This window comes from Eulemur rufifrons, chromosome 30, assembly GCF_041146395.1.
Source record: "Eulemur rufifrons isolate Redbay chromosome 30, OSU_ERuf_1, whole genome shotgun sequence".
Classification (NCBI taxonomy): domain Eukaryota; kingdom Metazoa; phylum Chordata; class Mammalia; order Primates; family Lemuridae; genus Eulemur; species Eulemur rufifrons.
Genome location: NC_091012.1, coordinates 52273965 through 52296626, shown reverse-complemented (window position 1 = coordinate 52296626; position 22662 = coordinate 52273965). Strand labels below are relative to the sequence as shown.

The window sequence follows — 22662 nt, the reverse complement described above, 5'->3', positions numbered from 1 at the left end:
CCTGGAATGGTCACATCACTATTTCATCCTGTGCTTCTTTTGGTCATCTGAACACTCCCACAAGTTCTAGTCACATTTCTACTTGTTGGCAGACATAGCTTCTCTCAGTGTGGTCAAATTACAAACAATTATCCATTTATGACAGTCTTTCCGATGTGAAATTCAAATAGGCTGACCCAAGAGTTTGGGAAATTTTCCATACATCTAGAGGCCTAATATCATCAAACTCCTTCCTACAGAAGTAGTAGCAATTCATTATTAGAGAACAAATCCTGATAAGCTAGGTTAGAGGAACCGACAAAGCCAGCACCCCAGTAGAGTTATCAGGGATCATAGTCGAAGAAAATTAATTTGTTTTAATTATGTAGTTCAGAGCCAGGCGCAGTGGCTCATGCATGTAGTCCCAGCACTCTGGGAGGCTGAGGCAGGAGGACTGCTTGAGCTCAGGAGTTCAAGACCAGCCTGAGCAAGAGTGAAACCCCGTCTCTACTAAAAATAGAAAGAAATTAGCTGGACAACTAAAAATATATAGAAAAATTTAGCCGGGCATGGTGGCGCATGCCTGTAGTCCCAGCTACTCTGGAGGCTGAGGCAGGAGGATCACGTGAGCCCAGGAGTTTGAGGTTGCTGTGAGCTAGGCGGACAACACGGCACTCTAGCCCAGGCAACAGAGTGATACTTTGTCTCAAAAAAAAAAGGGGGGGGGAGATTAGTGATTAAAAACTGTTTTACTCTTGCAATCTCTTAAACAATTGTATAATTGCAAAGCACCTAATACTTCAAATGGACACAGACTACAAAAGAGTCCCTCTAACCCCCACTCCCTCAAACCCCATTTCCACAACCCAGATCCCTGCATCGGCTCTCTGGGTGTCAGCCATGCACCTGCCTGGGCAGCTTGAAGAGTCTCAGATTGCAGAGGGGTAGTGATGGAAGCCGAATGCCCCCATAGCCCTTAACACACAAATAATTTAATTCCTATAAAAAAATGGATCAGTGTAAGTGTACCTGATTCTTTGTCTGGGCTGGGCTGGGCTGGACTTCCATAAGACCCAAACTCTGCAAGCCCAATCCCACAGGTTGCTTGCAACCTGCCTATGAGCTCTGGCTTCCCCTCATTTCCAGTCCAAGAAACACAGACTATTCCGAGGAAACTGAGCAACTACAGCATCATGCCAATCAGAGGTAGGGGTAGGGGTTTTCTTTAAAACTAAGGAACGCACCCACCAGTCATGGGGCAGGTAGACTAATCACTGTTGCAAACTTGGCTTTTATAAGCAATTGATGCAAAGGTATACAGCCTGGTGTCACAAAAGTTAGAGCGTAGTTTTTCCATTCAAAACTTTCTTATTAGAAATTTCCCCAAATCCCCATCACAAATCACATAATTTGTCTTATTCAATTCAGGTTTGGACCTTTCCCATGACCAATTGGTTTTACATAGAAGATATTCAATAGTGTGGCCTGCTTTTTCCATTTAACATTACGTAATATATCTTTACCTCAAATTTCAAAAAAGGAGATTTCTCATAACCAATTGGCATTGTTTTTCACAGTCTGTTAAGTTACTTCTTTGGAAAATCCCAGAGGCCACCAAGTACTGGTAGACTAGATTTGGAATTTCCACAGCAAACCTATGTGCCTTCAAAAATACAAATTAGCAGAATTAGTGTCAGAATGGCCTCTCATTTGAAAACAGGGCCAGGCACAGTGGCTCACGCCTGTAATCCTACTACTTTGGGAGGCCAAGGCAGGAGGATTGCTTGAGGCCAGGAATTTGAGGTTGCACTGAGCTCTCATGAGGCCACCGGACTCTAGCCCAGGCAACAGAGGGAGACCCTGTCTCAAAATAAGTAAATAAATAAGTAAATAAAATAAAAAACAGTAAAAATAGAAATACTGATCATTAACCATATATTGTTGGACTAGTATATGACGGGACTAGTTTAGCGGGCTAGACAAAGATGAGATCACAAGTTCATTGTTCTGGACCATACTGGTGGAGATGGGTGGCTAGGGGATAAGTATCCAGTTTTTCTCTGGGCTGTGAACATAATTGGAGTTTATCAGGCTCAAGTCATTAACATAAGAATTTGTGCCTTCTAAGCTAACTGGGCAATATGGGGCTTAGTTTATAGCTCTCTACCAATCACGATAAACTCCTTATATTGCTTGGGATTGGAAAGAAAAAGAAAAACGAAATTATATAATTTATACTTCTGTACATAACATATAAAAATATATATAATTGCAAACAGAAAGTACACAAAACACAAGCAGAACTAACTGTGTTGTTCATACGACCACTCAGTGAAATGTATCCTGTGTTCCGTCGTCCTTCCCTTCAGATATTTCAAGTACGAGGCTGAGAACGGACGTGATCTCCTATCCAGGTTAGACTTGAAGAGCCTCACTCGGAACTGGAGGGATATACGAACCCGGTTGTCTCCCCGGCTTATTTATACCGATACACACATCGCTTTCCGTCGGCGAGGACCGCCTAGGTTTGGGGAAGGATTTGCTGACGTACCCGGAACTGTTTCCAAGGTTTCGTCAGGTTTGGGTGGTTGCGCGGCGGCAGGATCTGGGAACCAAGGCAACCGAGATCTTCCTAAGGCTCGCGAGAGCGCCCCCTTCTTCTGCAGCTTTGGGAGCCCAGGAGTAGCCATGGCTCCGGTATCCGGCTCGCGCAGCCCGGAGGGGGAGGCCTTGGGCTCCAGTGGAAAACGTCGCAGTTCGTCGAGGAGTCCCAAGCCCAGCAAATCTGCTCGCTCTCCACGGAGCCGCCGCTCGCGTTCGCACTCTTGCTCTCGGTCCGGGGACAGGAATGGCCTGAGCCATCACCTGAGTGGTCACAGCCAAGGCTCCCGAAACCAGTCCTACCGCTCCCGCTCGCGGTCGCGTTCTCGAGAGCGGCCCTCTGCACCGCGTGGCACCACCTTCGCTTCTGCCTCCTCGTCCGCCTATTATGGCGGCTACTCGCGCCCCTATGGGAGCGACAAGCCATGGCCTAGCCTTCTCGACAAGGAGAGGGAGGAGAGCCTGCGGCAGAAGTGAGTGAGACGGCCGCACCTTCTCGTGTACGAGCCCATCTGCCTTTGGAGTCTGATTTATCGTTCATTCTGCTTCTTACTATTTGCGTTTCGCTCACTCTGCCTGCCCTGCGCCCATTTTCATGCCTTTCTTTAATCCACCCACGACAACCCTTTATTCGTCCTTTTCTCTTACATTTTCTCTCATCCTCGGGCCCCTTCTTACAGTGCCTTAGTCTCCTACAATCCCTTCCGCCTCCTGGTTTGTTAGCGGACATGGCCAAGAGCCTCAGACCTGCCAGAATTGTAGCATTTACTTGGTTGTATCGTTGTAATTCGTAAACATATTTTTATTCCCACTAGACTGAACTCGTGGAAAGGAGGAGCCCTATTTTATTGATCACAGAATTCGCAGTGCCTAACACTTTGTAAGCGTGCAACCATTGCTTGTTGAAGGAAGGAACAGACAGGTTTGAGATAACAGGATATGTAAGTGAAAATGTTTTGTAGGGAATTGGGAAGGGTTGAAATTAAGGGTTTAAATTGGAGAGGAGGAAAACCATTTTCTCAGACAAGATAATTACATAAATGTAGGAAGAGCGATCTGCTAAGCTGTGGATGAGGCTACTTTGAGAAAGGTCTTGTTAAAAATGATCTCCTGAATCTTGATGAAAAATGACACAAGGATGAGATCAGATCTCCTCTAAACAGAGTGAATATTGGAGTGGAAAAATACATAGTTTAAGAAGAAGAAAGGAAAAGGCTTATAATTATTGCTGTGTAAGTCTTAATATCTAAAGTTTATTAACTGTTAAATTATGTGTCAGGCACTGTACTAAGTGATTTACATGCACTATATAAAACAGGAACTTTAGAAATATTACAGGCATTGAGGGACAGGTAAAAGTTTCAACATTTGGGATATGTCTTCATGATTCTTTTACTTCCATCAGTGAGAGAGAAAGTATAGTGATGAAAAAGACATGCTCCAGAATCAGACTGCCTGAGTTTGAAGCTCTTGTCACTTAATAGCAGTGTGACCTTGGACAAGTAACTTAACCTCTCTGAGCTTCCTTTCCTCACCATTAAGAAGGGGATAAAATTAGTACCAAGGTTTTTAGGGTTATAATAATTTAATGCCTAGAACATAATAAATATTCCGTAAGTGTTAGCCATTAGTGCTTCATGCTCGGGAGCAGAAACAGTAAAAACAGTCCTGAGTTAGTGTTGGAGACCTGTCTCTCCAAGTTCAGATTTTCAGAAAGATACTCACAGGCTATGTCAATCAAAAAGCAAGTGGCTTCTGATTGGAGAATCTTCACCAAAAGATGTCAGAACTGCTTGGATGAAATTTGTATATGTATGTTTAGAAGATAAATAATTCAGCTTAACAATACAGGTGAAGCCTAGTGGGAACTGGTATGAGAACAAGACTTAGTATTATTTACAGTCTGGTGGGCATTCCTCCCCCTATATGCATAAATTCCAAATACATTTATAAGTATGTCCCCTTTTAGATTGTTCCTTCAAGTGGGAAACCCTTTGAGTCTGACTCTGCATAGTTATCCTTACCTTTTCCCCTGAACAAAGGAGTAGAAAATTGGCAGGGTGTGGTGGCTTATGCCTGTAATCCCAGCACTTTGGGAGGCTGAGGTGGGAGGATTGCTTGAGACTAGGAGTTCAAGACCAGCCTGGGCTCTCTACAAAATAATTTAAAAGTTAGGCATGGTGGTGAGTGCCTGTAGTCCTAGCTACTAGGGAGCCTGAGGCAGGAGGATCACTTGAGCCCAGGAGTTTGAGGTTACAGTCAGCTATGATCACTGCATTCCAGCCTGGGTGACAGAGGGAGACCCTGTCTCTTAAAAAAAAAAGTAGAAAATAATTTATTCAAACAAATCAATTATGTTTATTTTGTAAATTTAAAAAAAATGGAATCATAAGCAGCTAAACTTTGAGAAATTGAGCCTTAATTTTTTGTTTTGTTTTTTACTTTATAAATAATAGCAAAAATTAAAACAGAAGAAACAACAAACATTATAAAACAAAAGAAGAAAAAGATTTTAGTGCCCTCCAAAGAGTAGAGAATGTACTGCTTTTCCAAAAAGGAACTAAAAGGAAAACAGAGGGGGAACAAATTCTGTATCTCATTGAGTACAATTTTTGTCAAGTAAAACTTTTCTTTCATTTTCAGAACTCTCTTTATTTTCTACTTTGAATGCATCCTTCAATAATTCCTGGGTTTCTGAAAACTGAAGGTTTGACCAGATCAAAGGAGACCTCTCTTTACTTTCAGAAATGTATATAAACAAATGAAGTTATTTTCAAATGTATAACTGTTTCTGTCAAATATGACAGATGTTGAGATGAGCAGTTAGAAGCTATGTCATTCATTTGGCAAAAGGGATTCACTTGACTGTCTCCCAAGCTATCATTTCTGCAGTCTGTATCATTTGATAGTATTATGAGAATATCAAATCCTAAGTGATGAGTTTACATTTAAACCAAGTTTTTATTAATGTTTAAAATATTAAGGGAAAATAGAACTTGACAGGACTCCTGTTGAATTTGATTATATATTTAGGAAACAATTCAGCCATTGAGTTATAATGTACATGTCTGTATCTTCTAGGAGATTAAGTGAGAGAGAGAGGATTGGAGAGCTGGGAGCTCCTGAAGTATGGGGACTTTCTCCAAAGAATCCTGAACCAGAGTAAGTGGTTAAAAAATACTTAAAATATGTTACGACATTTGTTTAAATCCTGAGTCTGTTGTAAAAATTTTTGTTAAGTGAAGAACTTTAAGTATTACTGTATCTCCCATTTTTCTTCTTTTTTGTGATTTATGCTCTTTAACCCCTTAGGTTTTAAAAATATTGAATATAGCTAAGTATTAAGAAATGTTGCTAGTAGATGTTAGTAGATTTTAAATTGTAATTCATAGGGTGCTAATTTCCTATTCATAGAAAGGTTCAGTGTTAAAACAAATAGTACATTTATATTATAAATATTTTTAATTTCTTTTCTCAACCAACCCAGTAGCATATTGCATGCCAGGTATTAGTATTATAAAGGGATTTTTAAAAATGAATGATTTTGTTTAGTTGATTTTCCTATATATAATACTATCTGAATGCTTGATGCTTTTTCTTTTTGTTTATTTCTTTTGGTGCTACTCATAAGTTTCTTCTTCTATTTCTATATCTGCTTTAGGTTGAGTTGAGACAATGTGCTTGACAGGTAAACCTGTAATTTGTGACACAATGATAAAGCGTTATTATCTGAAACTTGTTCTTATAGATACCTTTGGAAAATGTTCAAGGAGCCTGAATTCACGGAATTAGAGTTGGAAGAAACCCTAAAAATGATTTTCTAGACAATACCTAAGTTATTCCAGGTGTGCTCTTCAGAGGAAAAGATTATATGATATGGAAACTCCTTTTCTAAACTATCATAGAACTTTACTAATACTCATTTTCAGAATTCTCTGCAACAAAGAGAAATCTCTTTAGACTGTAGTTTCTTGGGTTCTTGCTCTGAAGAGACAGAACAGTTGCTCTACTATATGTCCTTTACACACTTAGAATAAAATTATGAAGTCTTCCCTCAGCCTTCTTATATCTAGTTTCTTTCATCTTTCTTTATGATTCCTGTTTGTCTATTTTTGCCCTGTAGTTTCTTCTGAAAATATAAATCCTCCAGGCTGCTTTGTTTGAATAGCACTCTGTAAACGCTAAAGCATTATGCAAATGTAATTTATCTTTTTATTATGAAGGTGGTAGATCCTTGAATTCCAGTCTTACGAAAGTAGTCCAGTGCTTGCTTTTAATGGTTCTTGGACAATCAATGCTGTTACTGAAAAAGTTTAAGTCCATATTTTTACACTCCGTGTTCTATATCTCATCACTTTTCTAATCCTTATGACCATTTTCTTTAAATTCAGCTCTGATGAACATACACCAGTAGAGGATGAAGAACCAAAGAAAAGTACTTCTTCAGCTTCTTCTTCAGAAGGTATTTCTTTAAATACAGAGGTATTTTATTGAGAAGTTTAAAAAATAAATTTATAAATAGTTGAACATTAGGCTTTGCATTTACTCAAATTGCTCATCATCTATTCCTTTTCAGTATTTCAAATAGAATAAAATTGATGTTCAGAAATACTTTTTTAGAAGTTTTTTATTTGTATTTTCTATAGAAGAAAAAAAAAAGAAGAAAAAGTCTAGTCATTCAAAAGAAAGGTCCAAGAAAAGGAGAAAGAAAAAATCATCTAAAAGAAAACACAAGAAGTATTCTGAAGATAGCGACAGTGACTCTGATTCTGAAACAGACTCTAGTGGTAAGAAAACCAACGTTATTCTGCAAGCCTTGCCTCAAAACTAGTTTTACTTCTTCTTTTTTTCTTTTTTTTTTTCTTTTTTTGGATAGGAATCTTGCTCTGTTGCCTGGGTGGGAGTGCAGTGGTGTCATCATAGCTCACTGCAGCCTCCAACTCTCCAACTCCTGGGCTCAAGCGATCCTCCTGTCTCAGCCTCCGGAGGAGCTGGGATCAAATGTGTGCCACCACACCTGGCCTAGTTTTACTTCTTAAAACTTATTTTAGAAGACATTTCTTAAAAAACAATAGTAATAGTGAAGAGTTTTTGAACGCTTGCTGACTGTGCTAGGCATCCTGATAAGTGCTTTATCTTCATTATTGCCACTTAATCCATATAATATCTGTAGGGTACATCTTATAGATGAAGAAATAGAGGCACAGAACAGGTAATAAGTATCTCACCCAAGCTCAGGCAGTTGGGATTCAAACCTAAGCAGTCTGACTCTAGGTGGGTTGTGCATAGTTTTTCGAGTCATGTGGTACCAGACCAAGTCAGGGGTTTGGGCTGCACCAAAGTAAGCCTTACTGGGCTGCATCAGCCCGGTGGAAGGGCTCTTATGTGTAATTCTCATGCCCAGTGGGCATGTCTGTACAATTTTCAAAAATTATAGAGACATGCCATAAAGTACCCTGTTCAGGCTGGCTGCCGATTGATGCAAGGCACCCCTTTTGGGGTGGTACATCACAAAAAGCCATGTTTTTGTGATATCTCCACTGATGATTGACCAGAAGGTGCATCCTATGAATTGGCACATTACACAAAGGCTCCCTTTCCTCTGATATTGCCTGGGTTCCTTGGCCCCCAATATCACTTCTCTTCACTACTGGAAGACAAAACTTTTAGTCCCCTACTTAAAATCCTTCAATAGCTCTCCATAGGCTTCAGGGTAAAGTTCAGACCCTGATTGATCTCTCTCTAATCACATATACCCTGTCACTCTGTCTTGTACTATCCTCTGTAGCCTGACAGCTACTTTCTGTCTCCTCAGTATTCCATGTTCTTTCTCTTGACTGTGTTACTTGGTACAGAAAGTCCCTCTGCCTAATGCCAGCCTGTCCCTCCATCCAGCTTGGCTTACGCATTGCAACAATAGGCGAGCATTACTTTTATAATCAACTGATTTTAAAAAGAATTAGCTTAAAAATCACCTTTTCGGCCGGGCGCGGTGGCTCACGCCTGTAATCCTAGCTCTCTGGGAGGCCGAGGTGGGCGGATCGTTTGAGCTCAGGAGTTCGAGACCAGCCTGAGCAAGAGCGAGACCCCATCTCTACTAAAAATAGAAAGAATTATATGGACAGCTAAAAATATATATATAGAAAAAATTAGCCGGGCATGGTGGTGCATGCCTGTAGTCCCAGCTACTCGGGAGGCTGAGACAGGAGGATCGCTTGAGCCCAGGAGTTTGAGGTTGCTGTGAGCTAGACTGACGCCACGGCACTCACTCTAGCCCGGGCAACAGAGTGAGACTCTGTCTCAAAAAAAAAAAAAAAATCACCTTTTCCTGGTTAACCATTCCTCAACCACCCTCTCCAAAGCAATTTGATTTTGAGACTCCTCTGTATGTCCAGAGCACCCCAAGCTTCCCTCTGTTGTTCCAGATTGTATTTATCTCTTTACTGATCTCCTTCATTAGACTGAGCTCCTGGAAAGCATTCTCCTTCTCCTATCCAACACATACAGTTTTTTTCCCCTTTTTATCATGAAAATCTTCAAATATTCAGAAAAGTCAAGAGAATAGTATAATTAATACCATATACTTATCACCCAGATTTAACAGTTGCTAGTATTTTGACATATTTGCTTCAAGGATGAGTTTTTTCTGAGATATTGTAAGTAAATTATAAATATCATCACACTTTCAGACTAAATATTTCTGTATGCATCTCTACAAAATAAAAGGTAGTTTCCTACTTAAGCACAACACTGTCTCACACAATAAAATTCATAATAATACCCTATTATCACCTAATACCTAGTGTACCTTTAATTTTTGTGTCCCCAATGCCTAGTACACTTTCTGATAAATAGGAAGAAATGTTTCAATGAATTAATTTCTCTGTAACAAAAAATGGGACAGCAGTAGGATATTTACTCAAAAGTATTGGGGTTTTAGTTTAATTTTTTTTCTCAATTAATAATATGCTTTAATTTTCAGATGAAGATACAAAAAGGAGGGCAAAGAAAGCCAAGAAGAAGGAAAGGAAGAAGAAACACAGATCGTCAGTTTTGTTTAATTTTTATTGTAGAAAAGTTCAAATATATATAAAATTACATAAAGTAGTATAATGATCCCCCATGTACCCATCACCCAATTTGAACAATTATCAACTCATAGGCAGTCTCCATCATCCCCCCCATTTATTTTGGAACCAATCTCAGATATTATTCCATCTATAAAGAATTCAGCACCTTTCTCTAAAAGATAGGCATTCTTTCTTTCTTTCTTTTTTTTTTTTTTTAACAGACAGGGTCTCGCTCTGTCACCTAGGCTGGAGTGCAGTGGCACAATCATAGCTCGCTGTAACCTCGGACTCCTGGGGTCAAGCAATCCTCCTGCCTTGGCCTCCCAAAGTGCTGGGGTTACAGGCATGAGCCACCTTGCCCAGCCTTCATTCTTTTGTTTTTGTAAAACCATAACTACAATACTAGAATATTTATTACACCTAAAATATTTAACAATAGTTCCTCAATTCTCAGCAGTTTTTTCCTACAGTTTATTCCAATCAGGATCCAAATAAGATCCATAAATTGCATGATTGTATTCTTATGGTATCCTTTAGCATGTTCTTCTGTCCTCTGTATTTCCTGTAGATTGATAGGTCTAGAGGCTTGATAATGTTCAGATTTGAGTTTTGGGCAGGAATACTTCGTAGGTGGTGCTGTGTACTTCCATCAGGAGGCAAATAAATGTCTGGTTGTCTCTTTTTATCACATTAGCAGCCATTGATGGTCATTGCCTACATCCATTATTTCATTAGGCATTGCAAAATGGTGAAAGTCTAATTCTGGCTTTCCTTCTTCATTTATTAGGTAGGATAATTCTATAAGATAAGCTTACCCTCATCAACTAGTTAGATACCCTGATAGATACCCTGAAATACAGTTTGTATAGTGAAGTCAGGATAATTGATTTTGTTGTTGTTTTCAAAATAATGGGTTGGATTTTTTTTAATATCATTATGAACCCAAGGATTTAAACATATTTGATGTATTTTAATTTATTGCACTTTAAATTATTAATGCTCAAATTGATAAGAGTCATTTTTATGCTGTTTTTATACAACATGAGAACTATATTTCATGGTTCCCTTCAGTGATCTTTTTTATAGTTGAAATGATTTGGTTAAATAAGTTAGAAGATTTTTTAATTAAAATTATTCTCTAGCAAGTTTGAATAAGCTGGGAATTCAGGTCATTTTAATGTCTTACCTTTCATTGCCTTAATATTCCCATGCCCTTTAACATGGGAATATTAAATGAATTTGTATCAAATTATAATCCCCACAGGAAGAAATACAAGAAAAAGAAGTCTAAGAAGAACAGGAAAGAATCCAGTGATTCAAGCTCTAAAGATTCTCAAGAAGAGTTTCTGGAGAATCCCTGGAAGGATCGATCAAGTAGGTTCTTCTGATAGACTTTAACTCAGAACAAATGAAACATTAAAGTAACTGATTAGTCAAAATGTAAATGTGTTTCTGAACATCTTTCATGCAGAGGCTGAAGAACCCTCAGATTTGATTGGCCCAGAGGCTCCAAAAACACTTGCCTCTCAAGATGATAAACCTTTGAAGTAAGTAGTAGTACATTTATGGTATTTAAAGTACCTTCCAAAAAGTATGCTTCTAACTTACCTTGCCAAGTTTATCTCCCTCTATTCCCTTATGTATACCCCAGGCTCCAACTTATCGTGTACTTTCCCACTTTTGGGCCTTGTTCAGCTTGTTTCTTCCCCCAACATGCCTTCCCTTCTTTACTCTGCCCTCTGATTTCTTTCCTACCCCCAATTTCTTCATATTAAAATCCTTGCCATCCTTTAAAGCCCTTTTCAAAAGGATGGGCATATGCTCATTCCCAATACTTCCCCTCCACAAGTAGATGTGATTTCTATCCCTCTTTAATCCTCACAGCATTTTCTATTTCTTTTATGCAATATATTATATATATTTTACCTTGTATTACAGTTACATTCTTATTAATATGTAAACTCTACAAGGACAGATTATTTTTGATTACAAGCTTTGGATTTAATAGGTACATAAGAAACATTCACTGAGTTGAATGAAGGGACTAGCTTTTAAAATCCTTTGAAGGAAAGTTAATTGATAATTGTCACTATACATCATTAGTTTTGGCTATAAGTCTAAAAAGTATATTAATTTGAGATACATTATTTCTTTACTTTAGATTTTTTTGAGGGAAAAAGGGAATCAACTGGAAGCAGAACCAGTAATGGCAATACCTATAGGGGTAAATTAATCCATAATTGTAAACTACGAATCTGCACTCACTAACATCACTTATTTTGTTCTTCCAAAATATTTCTGCATTTCTGGGTTAGTTATATCGGTCATAGTGCGATGTTCACTAAATAAAATGAAGTAATTCACATTGGGCTTCCCAAAACACTACTGCTGAGCATTGTTACTTCTAATCTTGTCTGGGAGAAAATGTTTTCTTGTGCTCTCTTTAGATGATGTGCTTTTTATATTGAGATGGTTTAATGGGCCTTTTCTGAATTCTGAATTACTTTGTAGCTATGGCCATGCTCTGTTACCTGGTGAAGGTGCAGCTATGGCTGAATATGTAAAAGCTGGAAAACGTATCCCACGAAGAGGTGAAATTGGCTTGACAAGTGAAGAAATTGCATCATTTGAATGCTCAGGTTACGTAATGAGTGGCAGCAGGTATGTTGGTAGCATTGAGGCCAGTTTCCATGATTAGATCTTTTCTTTCTTACTACCAAAATTATATTTTGGTGATTAATTTTCATTACGTGATTATTCCTTTTTTTTCTTAACCTCAGGTAGGAAAGTATAAGTGACTATTCCTAATGAAAAATAGAGTATAAATAATGGTTTGATATTAGTTTTATTGGTATAATCACGGTTGTCTAAAATTCCAAATATATATGCAAGTCAGCCTCAAACTCAGCTATATCTCCAACTTCAAAGAATCAATCTTTCCAGTGTTTTTTCCTAATCGATATTTTGGTACAGATGTTTTATCCACTGGAGGACATAGTTAAATTCATCTATTTGTCACTGCCCCATGAGGAATGTGGCATTTTGGTAGTTAGAAAAGCATTTTTAGGCCGGGCGCGGTGGCTCACGCCTGTAATCCTAGCACTCTGGGAGGCCGAGGTGGGCGGATCGTTTGAGCTCAGGAGTTCGAGACCAGCCTGAGCAAGAGCGAGACCCCACCTCTACTAAAAATAGAAAGAAATTATATGGACAGCTAAAAATATATATAGAAAAAATTAGCCGGGCATGGTGGCGCATGCCTGTAGTCCCAGCTACTCGGAAGGCTGAGACAGGAGGATCGCTTGAGCTCAGGAGTTTGAGGTTGCTGTGAGCTAGGCTGACGCCACGGCACTCACTCTAGCCTGGGCAACAGAGTGAGACTCTGTCTCAAAAAAAAAAAAAAAAAAAAAAGAAAAGCATTTTTATAAGACAGTATTGCCTAGTTTGCAAGTTTGCCTCCTGTTTTATGTGGACCCAGGTTTCTGAGAATGAATAACAGAAAAGGCTAATGAAAAACATCAGATTGGCATGGGGAAATGAATATAAAATTAGGGAAAAGAAAGCAAAGTACCAGGAAGAACCAGAAGAATAAGCTAATAATATGGCAATACTAAGATCAAATTGAAGTTTGGATTCTTTAAAGCCTTATAAACTTTTAAGTAACTATTTTTAAGATGACACTGGGGCAAATATTTACAGAACCCCAGAAGTACTTCCATAATCTTGGAATTCTGAGGACCAATATTTGAAACATGATATCAGAGGACCAGCACAGTAAGACAAGAAAAAGAAATTAGAAGCGTAAGAATTGGAAAGGAGGATATAACCGTGTCATTTTTTGTGAATGATATGATTGTTTACATAGAAAAATCCCAAAGAATCTTCAGATGAATTATAAGTAAGAGGAAAGTTTAACAAATGGTTGGATATAAGGTTAATATACAAAATCAATTGCATTTCTATATGCCAGCAACAGACAACTAGAAAGTATAATTAAATAAAAAGAAAACAACACTTATAAAAATATCAGAGAATATGAAGGACTTAGGAATGAATCTTAACAAAGGATGCCCAAGGCCTCTACAGGGAAAACTATAAAACATTATTAAGAGACATTATCAAACTGAAGGGACTTGAGAACAAGAAAAGAAAAAAAAAACATTAAGAGACATTGAAGAAGACCCAAGTGGAGAAATGCCATGTTCATTGATAGGAAGCAATATTGTAAAGTTGACAGTTCTTCCCAAATTGATCTATAGATTCAATTACAGTTCCAAACAAAATCACGACAGAGTTTATCATGAAACTTAATAAGCTAGTTCTAAAATGTATGTGAGACTAAAAGGCCAAGAATAGCCAGGTCACTTCCAAAGGAAAAGAGGAAGAAAGTGAGATTTGCCCTACCAGATATGAGGATTTATTATGAAGCTTACAGTGCTTTTGGAAAGCAAAGAGGAACAACCATATTGTTCAGTGGAATAAAATAGAGTCCAAGGGCAGAACCATACATGTTTGGAACGTCAATGTATGAAACAGATGGCATGTAAGATCATTGGGGAATGAAGGAACTGTTCAATAAATGGAACAGGAAAGAAATGATTATCCATATGGAAAAAGATAAAGGTAGGACCCTATATCACTAAACATAAAAATCAATGCACCTAGATTAAGGACTTTAAGAGCAGATCTCTTTTAGACCTTAGAGTGGGGAAGCATTTTTAAAGAAAACAATAAAAAGCCATAAAATAAAATATTGATAAATTTGCCTAGGTTAAAAGTAAGAACTTGTGTTCATCAAATGACACCTTAAAATGAGTAAAAAGACAAGTTCCAAGCTGGGATAATACACAACTGATAAAGAGTTAGTATTGAGAATATTTAAAGAATATCTATAAACCCAAAAGGAAAATGGGAAAATGACACAAACAGGCATTTGTCAGAAGAAGAAATACATTTGGTCCATACATATATGAAAAGATGTTTATTATCATTGGAAATGGAAATCAAGAACATACTGAAATACCATTTTTATACCAATTTGATAGACAAAAGTTCAAAGTTGTAATAATACTAAGCATTTGAGAGGATGTAGATCTACAGGACCTCTTAAATACTGCTAATGGTGTAAATTGGTACAGACACTTTGGAAGAAAACAATCTGGGATTATCTTGGAAAATTGAGCATTCATATACTTTATGACCTGGGTATCCCAGAGAAAATCTTTCCCATGTACTAGAAGACATCTACATGGATGTAGCATCATTCATGTAGCACTTTCTGTTCCAGTAAACTGCCACACTCACTGTACCCTAAGCAACCTGACATAAGCAACCTGACATTGTTACCTCTTTGATTCTCCCATCTTGTCACTCCCCCACCTTCATGATAACCTGAGATTCTCCCCTCTTCCTCTTACCCAGTTTTTCTCCATTTTTCTAGACATTATGCAAGGTTCTTGAACTGATTGTGTAGACTTGGGTACATATACATAAAAGAGGCAGGTTTTCATGAAGTTTTCCCTCTAAATAGACCTTTTGAAGGTGACATCATAGTTTCCTTCTGCCTCTGCTCCTATCCTTTACTGATTTGGCCCTGATACAAAACACCTTCTTTCTTTTTTTTAAGCCACTACTTGATTCTAAGGAAGTTAAATTCAATCATAAAAACTGCTCTTCAATTATAGATTTAGACTTGGTTCTGTTGGTTCTTCAATTACAGATTTAGACTTGGTTCCTTTGGTTGTATGTAAGTTAGAACCTTGAAGAAGTTCCACCTAATTGATTACAGGTTAAATCTTTCATCTATCGTACTAATTCCACAAAGGCAATGGACATATCACCTAGGAAGTTTACTAATTTTCCCATTTCTGGTTATTTTACTAGAAACAACTAAACTTATGCCCTTAGTATTTGAAATTAATAACATTCACCATGTTGACAGAATATCACAGATCATTATTTGAATACTAGAAATGAATCAACAGATAAAACAAATAATCTTTTGAAAATTTAACCCATTTCAAAAACAGCTTCTGTTTGCCAGCTTTTAAATAGACCACTCTGTATTAAGAAAGGATTAATGAGGGTATGCTTTGAATATAATTACTGAGAAATTAAGCCAAAAATAAAATTATCTCCAGGCATCGCCGAATGGAGGCTGTGCGACTGCGAAAAGAGAACCAGATCTATAGTGCTGATGAGAAGAGAGCCCTCGCATCCTTTAACCAAGAAGAGAGACGAAAGAGGGAGAACAAGATTCTGGCCAGTTTTCGAGAGATGGTATACAGAAAGACCAAAGGGAAGGATGACAAATAAAGATTTTCTGATTATTCAACAGACATTTTTAACAACAAAAAAGAAAGTCCGAATTCCACACATAAACACAAAAAGATTATCATGCTCTGAAAAAGCTTTAGAGTGCTACTGTGCCTTCTATTTAATTCTTTCAAAAGCTGCTTATTGATATAACTTTAGCAAGTTCTTTGGGTTATTTTGGATTGACCATAACTTTCTGGTTTAAAAATCCAAATTACGGGCCGGGCGTGGTGGCTCACGCCTGTAATCCTAGCACTCTGGGAGGCCGAGGCGGGTGGATCGCTCGAGGTCAGGAGTTCAAGACCAGCCTGAGCAAGAGCGAGACCCTGTCTCTACTATAAATAGAAAGAAATTATCTGGCCAACTAAAATATATATAGAAAAAATTAGCCGGGCATGGTGGCGCATGCCTGTAGTCCCAGCTACCTGGGAGGCTGAGGCAGTAGGATCACTTAAGTTCAGGAGTTTGAGGTTGCTGTGAGCTAGGCTGACGCCATGGCACTCACTCTAGTTCACTCTAGCCCAGGCAACAAAGTGAGACTCTATCTCAAAAAAAATAATAATAAATAAATAAAAATCCAAATTATGAATGAAATCCTACTATAGTGGGAGAGGTGGCATGGAGAGAAAGTGTCAGTGAGATGAGGAACTTAAATCTCATGCCATGGGACAGTGCTCTACAGGAAGCCCATCCCACCCTCACCTCTACCCCAACTGAACTTGTGGGAAATTATCATTCCTCTCTGTTGAATGTGTTATAAATTGACTTGATAGAAACATATAGGAGGCCACTTTTGTTAACAAAATGAAGGCATTGCTGAAAAAAGCAAATCTGGAATTTGAAAACTGACTCGTGTAATATATAGCCTGCCCTGGAAATAATGTATTTTGATTTAAATCCCTACCTCCACTCCAAAACCAACAGACAAACCAAAAAGCAAACTAATCCACAGACTTGTTGAATTAAAAATGTGAACATTAGGTTTTTTAAATTCTTGATAAGTTACTTAAAAATGGTTCATTCAAATATAAAGTCTTGGGGAGTCTACTGTTGTGCCAATGTAAGTACATTTTTTAATCTAAGCTGTACTTTGATGATAGGATAACATCTAAAAAGAATGAGAGTCAACTATGATCAAGAGTTCTGATAGGAAAAATATAATGAATCAGTATTTTATCTTAGTTGTTTCATAAGGATGAAGCTAAAATGATACTAAACATGTTTTAACTCTGTTCTTTGTGTAATAAGCAGATTTCATTTTAAATATTCACACCTTTCGGTATATTTTTTTTTACATGTCATTCAATTTAATCCTTAATGTTGTGTAGAACCCCCTCACTTTATCACTTTTTTATGCCATTATTGACTTTTAAGTTTGGAAGAAACGGAAAATTGTGGGATTATGAAATCATGATCTTTTTCCATCACTTACTTTGTTCAATTTTAGGGGACAGTGGAAGTTTTGGCTTCTTCTGGTAAGGTTGTTTTGATCCGCATTGTTATTACATGTCTAGGATAAATTGAAATTACCTGGGTGACAGGGAAATTCTGACTATGCTGTTATAAAATGCCCTCTCACCTTAAAATGGTTATTTTTCAAAAGTTTTAAAGCAGTCATATTTCAAAGTATAGAGCAAAATTTTTACTATTTAACATATGTTCTAGGGAAATGTCTACTTTTAACCCACACCTACTGAACTAAACAGCAGTCAGCATGTAGCAACATTTATGACCCCTGAATTTGAAATTTCTATTTATTTATATTTCATCAGAGTTGCTGTCTAGCCTAATAAATCTGTAGATTCCTTAAGTTAAAAGGAAACTAGCTTCCAAACTTGTCTTATTAATCCATCTACTTTCCTGTATAATAAAATCTAAATTTTATAATCCCACTTAAAAATTTTATTCTCTAAGGGCATTATCTTTTTGTTACTGATTCCTAGAGACTGAATATATGTTCTCTTATTTTCAGTAGGCAAGGTAGTTTAAATGCAGCAATTTTGTGATATATGAATATTGTGAATTTTCATTTGATTCTCCTGTCTCCTCTATGGATTAGATATTCAACAAATGTTTGTTAAGTAAATGAAAGAGAAGATGTTAATTTATTTCAGAACCTTACCATTTCTTTCATCAGGGTTTGTTCAGGAAAAGTCTGCCAAAAAAATAGCTTCAGTAGCATTTTCTTTGGGAAAGAGAAAAAGAAAAGGGCTAAAAGTATTTTTTTTATTTTCAGCTCATGAGTGTTAACTGCTTCAGTGTTTAGTCACCTGAGCCATAAGTCAAATTGTAGGGTGGTTGTATTTTAAATATATTTTTTGTTCTCTGAGGAGACTTACCTAGTTTCCCACTTCCATGCCTATTGCTCTAATAGGATTTTCCCTCCTTTTTATTTATTGCACAAATATAACAGTAAAAAAAAAAAAGAAGAAAGAAAAATTCACAGTACCACATCAATTATCTTTAGTGTGCTGTGTTCCTTCCCAGTGCTTAACTATGTAAATACATATTCTGATGTACTTGTAAGTAATCACTCAGAGTAAAATGTAATTTTGTCTTTGGTGTCTTAAAATTTTGCAGCCAGGCAAGAGAGCTTTACAGAGAAGGTAGGAACAAGTGATGATCTGACATGAAGATGGGAAGAAGACCAGAGATCAGTAAGGATAGTGATTGAACCCATACCTGTTTCACTGCCCTCAGTCCTCAAGCCACCCTGCTGCTATCATGAGTATGATGATGTGTTGTGGAAGGCAGCGTGCCGGTTTCAGAGTTTCAAAATGTATTGTTTAGCAGTGAGGCTTAACTCGCAGTAAACGAAGGGGTCTGTGAGTAGTAAAACCCTTTAGACTGCTTATATTATGATCCGTAGAACTATCGCCATTTTGTTCCCCGATGATGCCCGTAGAGGTGTGTCTGACTAGAGACTTAGGCTCAGATGGGGGAACAAGCAGCCAAGTACCAATCTTAGTTTGGTTTGACAGGTTAATTTTAGCAGTTTTCTAAACTCAGCTCTATACCTGTAAGACCCTGAAATGATGCATATAGTGATGGGAAAAATCTTTTAGAAGATAGGAAACAACTTACTGGTTACTTTGCTCATGTGATGGAAGTTACAGAATGGAAAATGAATGAATGCAAAAAATACAGCTGGATTGTATGCCACAAGTTTATTATTCAATAAATATTCTGTGGTTTGATGTACAGTATCGTATTTTTATATATTCTAATTAGAACAACAATCTTAAAACATTCTGTAAGAATCAGACAATATTGACTGATGACTTGACTGACTCTATTAAAATATGTTTGGCTTCAATAAGGTCCTTCGGCCATTTATCTCGAAAGCGAGCCATTCCTGGTCTATGGAGGAAAAAAAATAAACACACCAAAAGCTTTTAAAATCAAACAAAACATTGAGCCAGGGATTCCCTGTTTACTATGTTACATTCCTAGTAAGCAAGAAGCCTATATTATTGGCAGGGAAGGTGGTGAGGGTTCTCTCTGTCTATTCTTTACTGTGTCTTAGGCCAAGTCAATGAAAGGATTAATAAGCTTATATGTAAAGATTCTTTACGAGAGCTGGTATACAAATAAAAGAGATTATTAGACATGAGTTAATTTTATGTGTTTCCCATAGAAACAATAGATATGACCCACTTTGCTCCCACCCTACTCCAGCAACTAATCCTCAACTTCATAATTACTGAAAAACCAGACACTAAGAAAAACAATTATCTTAATGGCAGAATTCTACTTTCAGCCCCATTCTAATGGGGTGCGTAGTCCAAAGAAGAAAAGTGACCATTATGTGAATTATCTATGGCTGTGTGCTTGCTGGATTCCTGGAGCATAATGACCTCCCACCCTTTTAAAATGAGTCCCCAAATATTCATTACCTTTGAAGTAATGACTGCTCCTCAAAGATATAAGAGACATCAATAGGTGCATCCTAAGAAAGAAAAGGACAACTGTCAGCCTAGACCAATCCTCTTAATTCCTTCCATCCCTACACTTGTCCACAAGTATACTCTTGAATTTCCAGAATTCGTCTTCTTAATGAATTGGGAGTCTGTAGGTGGTAGTTTTTTGTCAATTCAAACCTCTGTTCCCCCGAAGATCTTTTTGGCAACAAATACCTTAAGAATCTCCACAAAATTGGAAACAAGTTGAGAGAGGCTTGTGTTCTTCATTAATAGGAGTAGGAGTAAGACATTTACCTTCTTTATGTGTTCTTGCTTACTCAACTAAGTCTCTACCTCGTAGGGATGTCATGAGAATGAAATAATAATAGATGAAAAGGTTTGAAAATACTTTTAAAGCAGCATAAAAATATAGGTTATAATATTATCTCAGCAGTCCCCACCCATTCTCACCTCCAAAATTATACCTGGAATTTTGAGCAAGAGCCATTCTCCCAAGACATCTCTGTGTGGTCTCTGGTATAGTCTTATTACTCTCTACCAAGCTTACTTCCTAATCTCTGACCTTGACAGTTAGCAAGACAACTGATAGACAGACATACGACCAGGAGAAGTGAGATCGCCACATATTGTACCTTTTTAGATTACTCCAGGTTCCAAACACTCTGAATAGAATACATTTGTACTAAGATAGGTTGAGTATAGGACATAGTTGGCTCACTGACTATGTGGTCATACATAAGGCCTTGAAGTCAGGCCAAGGTGCACATAACTTTTGAGAAAGGGTAGGAAGGCAAAGGAGAAATAAAATTTTTTTGTCTGTTGTGTTCCAGGCATTATGTTTTGTACCAGCCCTGCTCCTCTGAGGACCCTCCTCCTAGATTCATGGATGCTATATTGGCTTCTTTCATACCAGCTATCAAATCAACATATTTCTTATTCATGGTCTACCTAGTGGCTTCAAGCAGTCACTCCTTCAAGTATGTACTGAGTGCCTACTATTTGCCAGGCCTTGTTTTACAGCAAGACAAAAATCCCTGCCTTTGTGGAGCTTATATTCTGGTGGAAGGAGCAGACTATAACAAAATAATTAATTATATAGAATATTAGAAAGTGATAAAGTGTTATGGAAAAAAAGCATAGGACAGAACGTGTGGGAGAGGAGGTGAGGAAGTGGGCAATGCACATGCCCAGGGGAGGTGTTCTAGTCAAAAGTAATAGCAAGTACAAAGGCCCTGAGGCAGGACTATACCTGGTTTATTTGAAGAGTAGCAAGGAGATCAGAGTGACTGGAGCAGAGTAAGTGAGGGGTAAGGAGTAGTGGGAAAGCAAATATGACAAGGGATTAGATCACACAGGGCCTTGGAGGTGCTCACTCCTCAAAAGTAGTCTCGGCCAGGCACGGTGGCTCATGCCTGTAATCCTAGTACTCTGGGAGGCCATGGCAGAAGGATTACTTGAGCTCAGGAGTTCAAGACCAAGCTGAGCAAGAACAAGACCCTGTCTCTACTAAAAATAGAAAAAATTAGCCAGGCATGGTGGCGTGCACCTGTAGTCCCAGCTACTCGGGAGGCTGAGGCAGGAGCATTGCTTGAGCCCAGGAGTTGGAGGTTGCAGTGATCTACGATGATGCCACTACACTCTGGCCAGGGCAACAGAGTGAGACTGTCTCAAAAAAAAAAGAAAGAAAGAAAGTAGTCTCTGGGCCTGCAGACTCAGTATTGCCTGGGAGCTTGTTAATAATGCAAAATCTCAGGCCCTACACCAGACCTGCTAAAGCAGAATCTTCATTGTAAACAAGATCCCCGAGTGAGTTTGTATGCAGTTTAAAGTTCAAGAAGCACTTTTGGAAAGTTTTAAACAGAAGAGTAACATTCATATTACAAAGGTCGCTCTGGCTGGCTGCTATATTGAAAAGAGACATGATGAGGGTGAAAGCAGAGAGACTGATAAGGAGGCTATTGACATAATCTTGGTAAGAACGCATGGTGTCTTGGACCAGGGTGGTAGGAGCACAGTAATAAGAAATGGTTGGATTCTGGATATATTTTTGAAGGTAGAGCCAACAGGATTTCCTAATGGATTAGATGAGGGATGGTAGAGAAAAAGAAGAGTCAAGATTGACACCAAGGATTTTGGCCATCAGCTAAGATGAGGAAGACTGCAGTTAGGTAAGGTTTAGAAGGGAATATCAGAAGTTGAGTTTTAGATACAATAAGTGAGATGTTTATTAAACATCCAAGTTGGAGAGGTCTGGGCTGGAGATACAAATTTGCAGATCATAAGCTCTAGGTGGCATTCAAAGCCATGGGACTGGACAAGATAACCAAAGAAGTGAGAAAAGGTCTAAGGCCTGAGTTTTAAGACATTCCAACATGAAGAGTTTGGTGTGAGGCAGAGAAACCAATAGAGACTGAGAAGGAATGGTCAGTGAGGTAGGAGGAAAACCAGGAAAGTATGTTGTTCTAAAAGCCAAATAGAAAGTTTCACAGCTATGGCAGGTGCTGCACATGGGCCAAGTAAGATGAGGACAGAAATAATGACTTAAGTTTTCCAAAAGAGGGGGTCATTGATGACCTTGAAAAGAAAAGTCTCTACTGGCACTGAAGGGAACAGGGAAGGAAAGAAAGCTTACCGGAGGTTTGTTTTTGTTGATCTTGATGGTGAAGTAGGCAGCAGCGCTGACTTCCGCCATGGGTGTTATAGCGGTTGGGACACTCCAACGTACACAGTAGATGTAGTGGAAGCTGTGAATTACGTCTTTTCTCCGTACAAACTTT

General features: G+C 38.1%; 1 protein-coding gene across 2 annotated transcripts; it reads left to right on the top strand.

Annotated features, from left to right (window-relative positions):
* The first annotated feature begins 2606 nt into the window (after nt 1–2606).
* Nucleotides 2607–20756, top strand: NKAP (NFKB activating protein). Of its 2 annotated transcripts, XM_069464477.1 has the most exons (10): nt 2607–3053; nt 5662–5742; nt 6972–7042; nt 7227–7367; nt 9563–9626; nt 10915–11024; nt 11122–11197; nt 12162–12311; nt 15788–15926; nt 20716–20756. In XM_069464477.1, exons 1-10 carry the CDS (start codon nt 2668–2670, stop codon nt 20746–20748), a joined length of 1251 nt encoding a protein of 416 aa, XP_069320578.1. In that variant the 5' UTR covers nt 2607–2667; the 3' UTR covers nt 20749–20756. The 2 variants fall into 2 exon arrangements, with proteins under 2 accessions (XP_069320578.1, XP_069320577.1); XM_069464476.1 differs by lacking the exon at nt 20716–20756 and having other exon boundaries at nt 15788–16863.
* The last annotated feature ends 1906 nt before the right edge of the window (nt 20757–22662 follow it).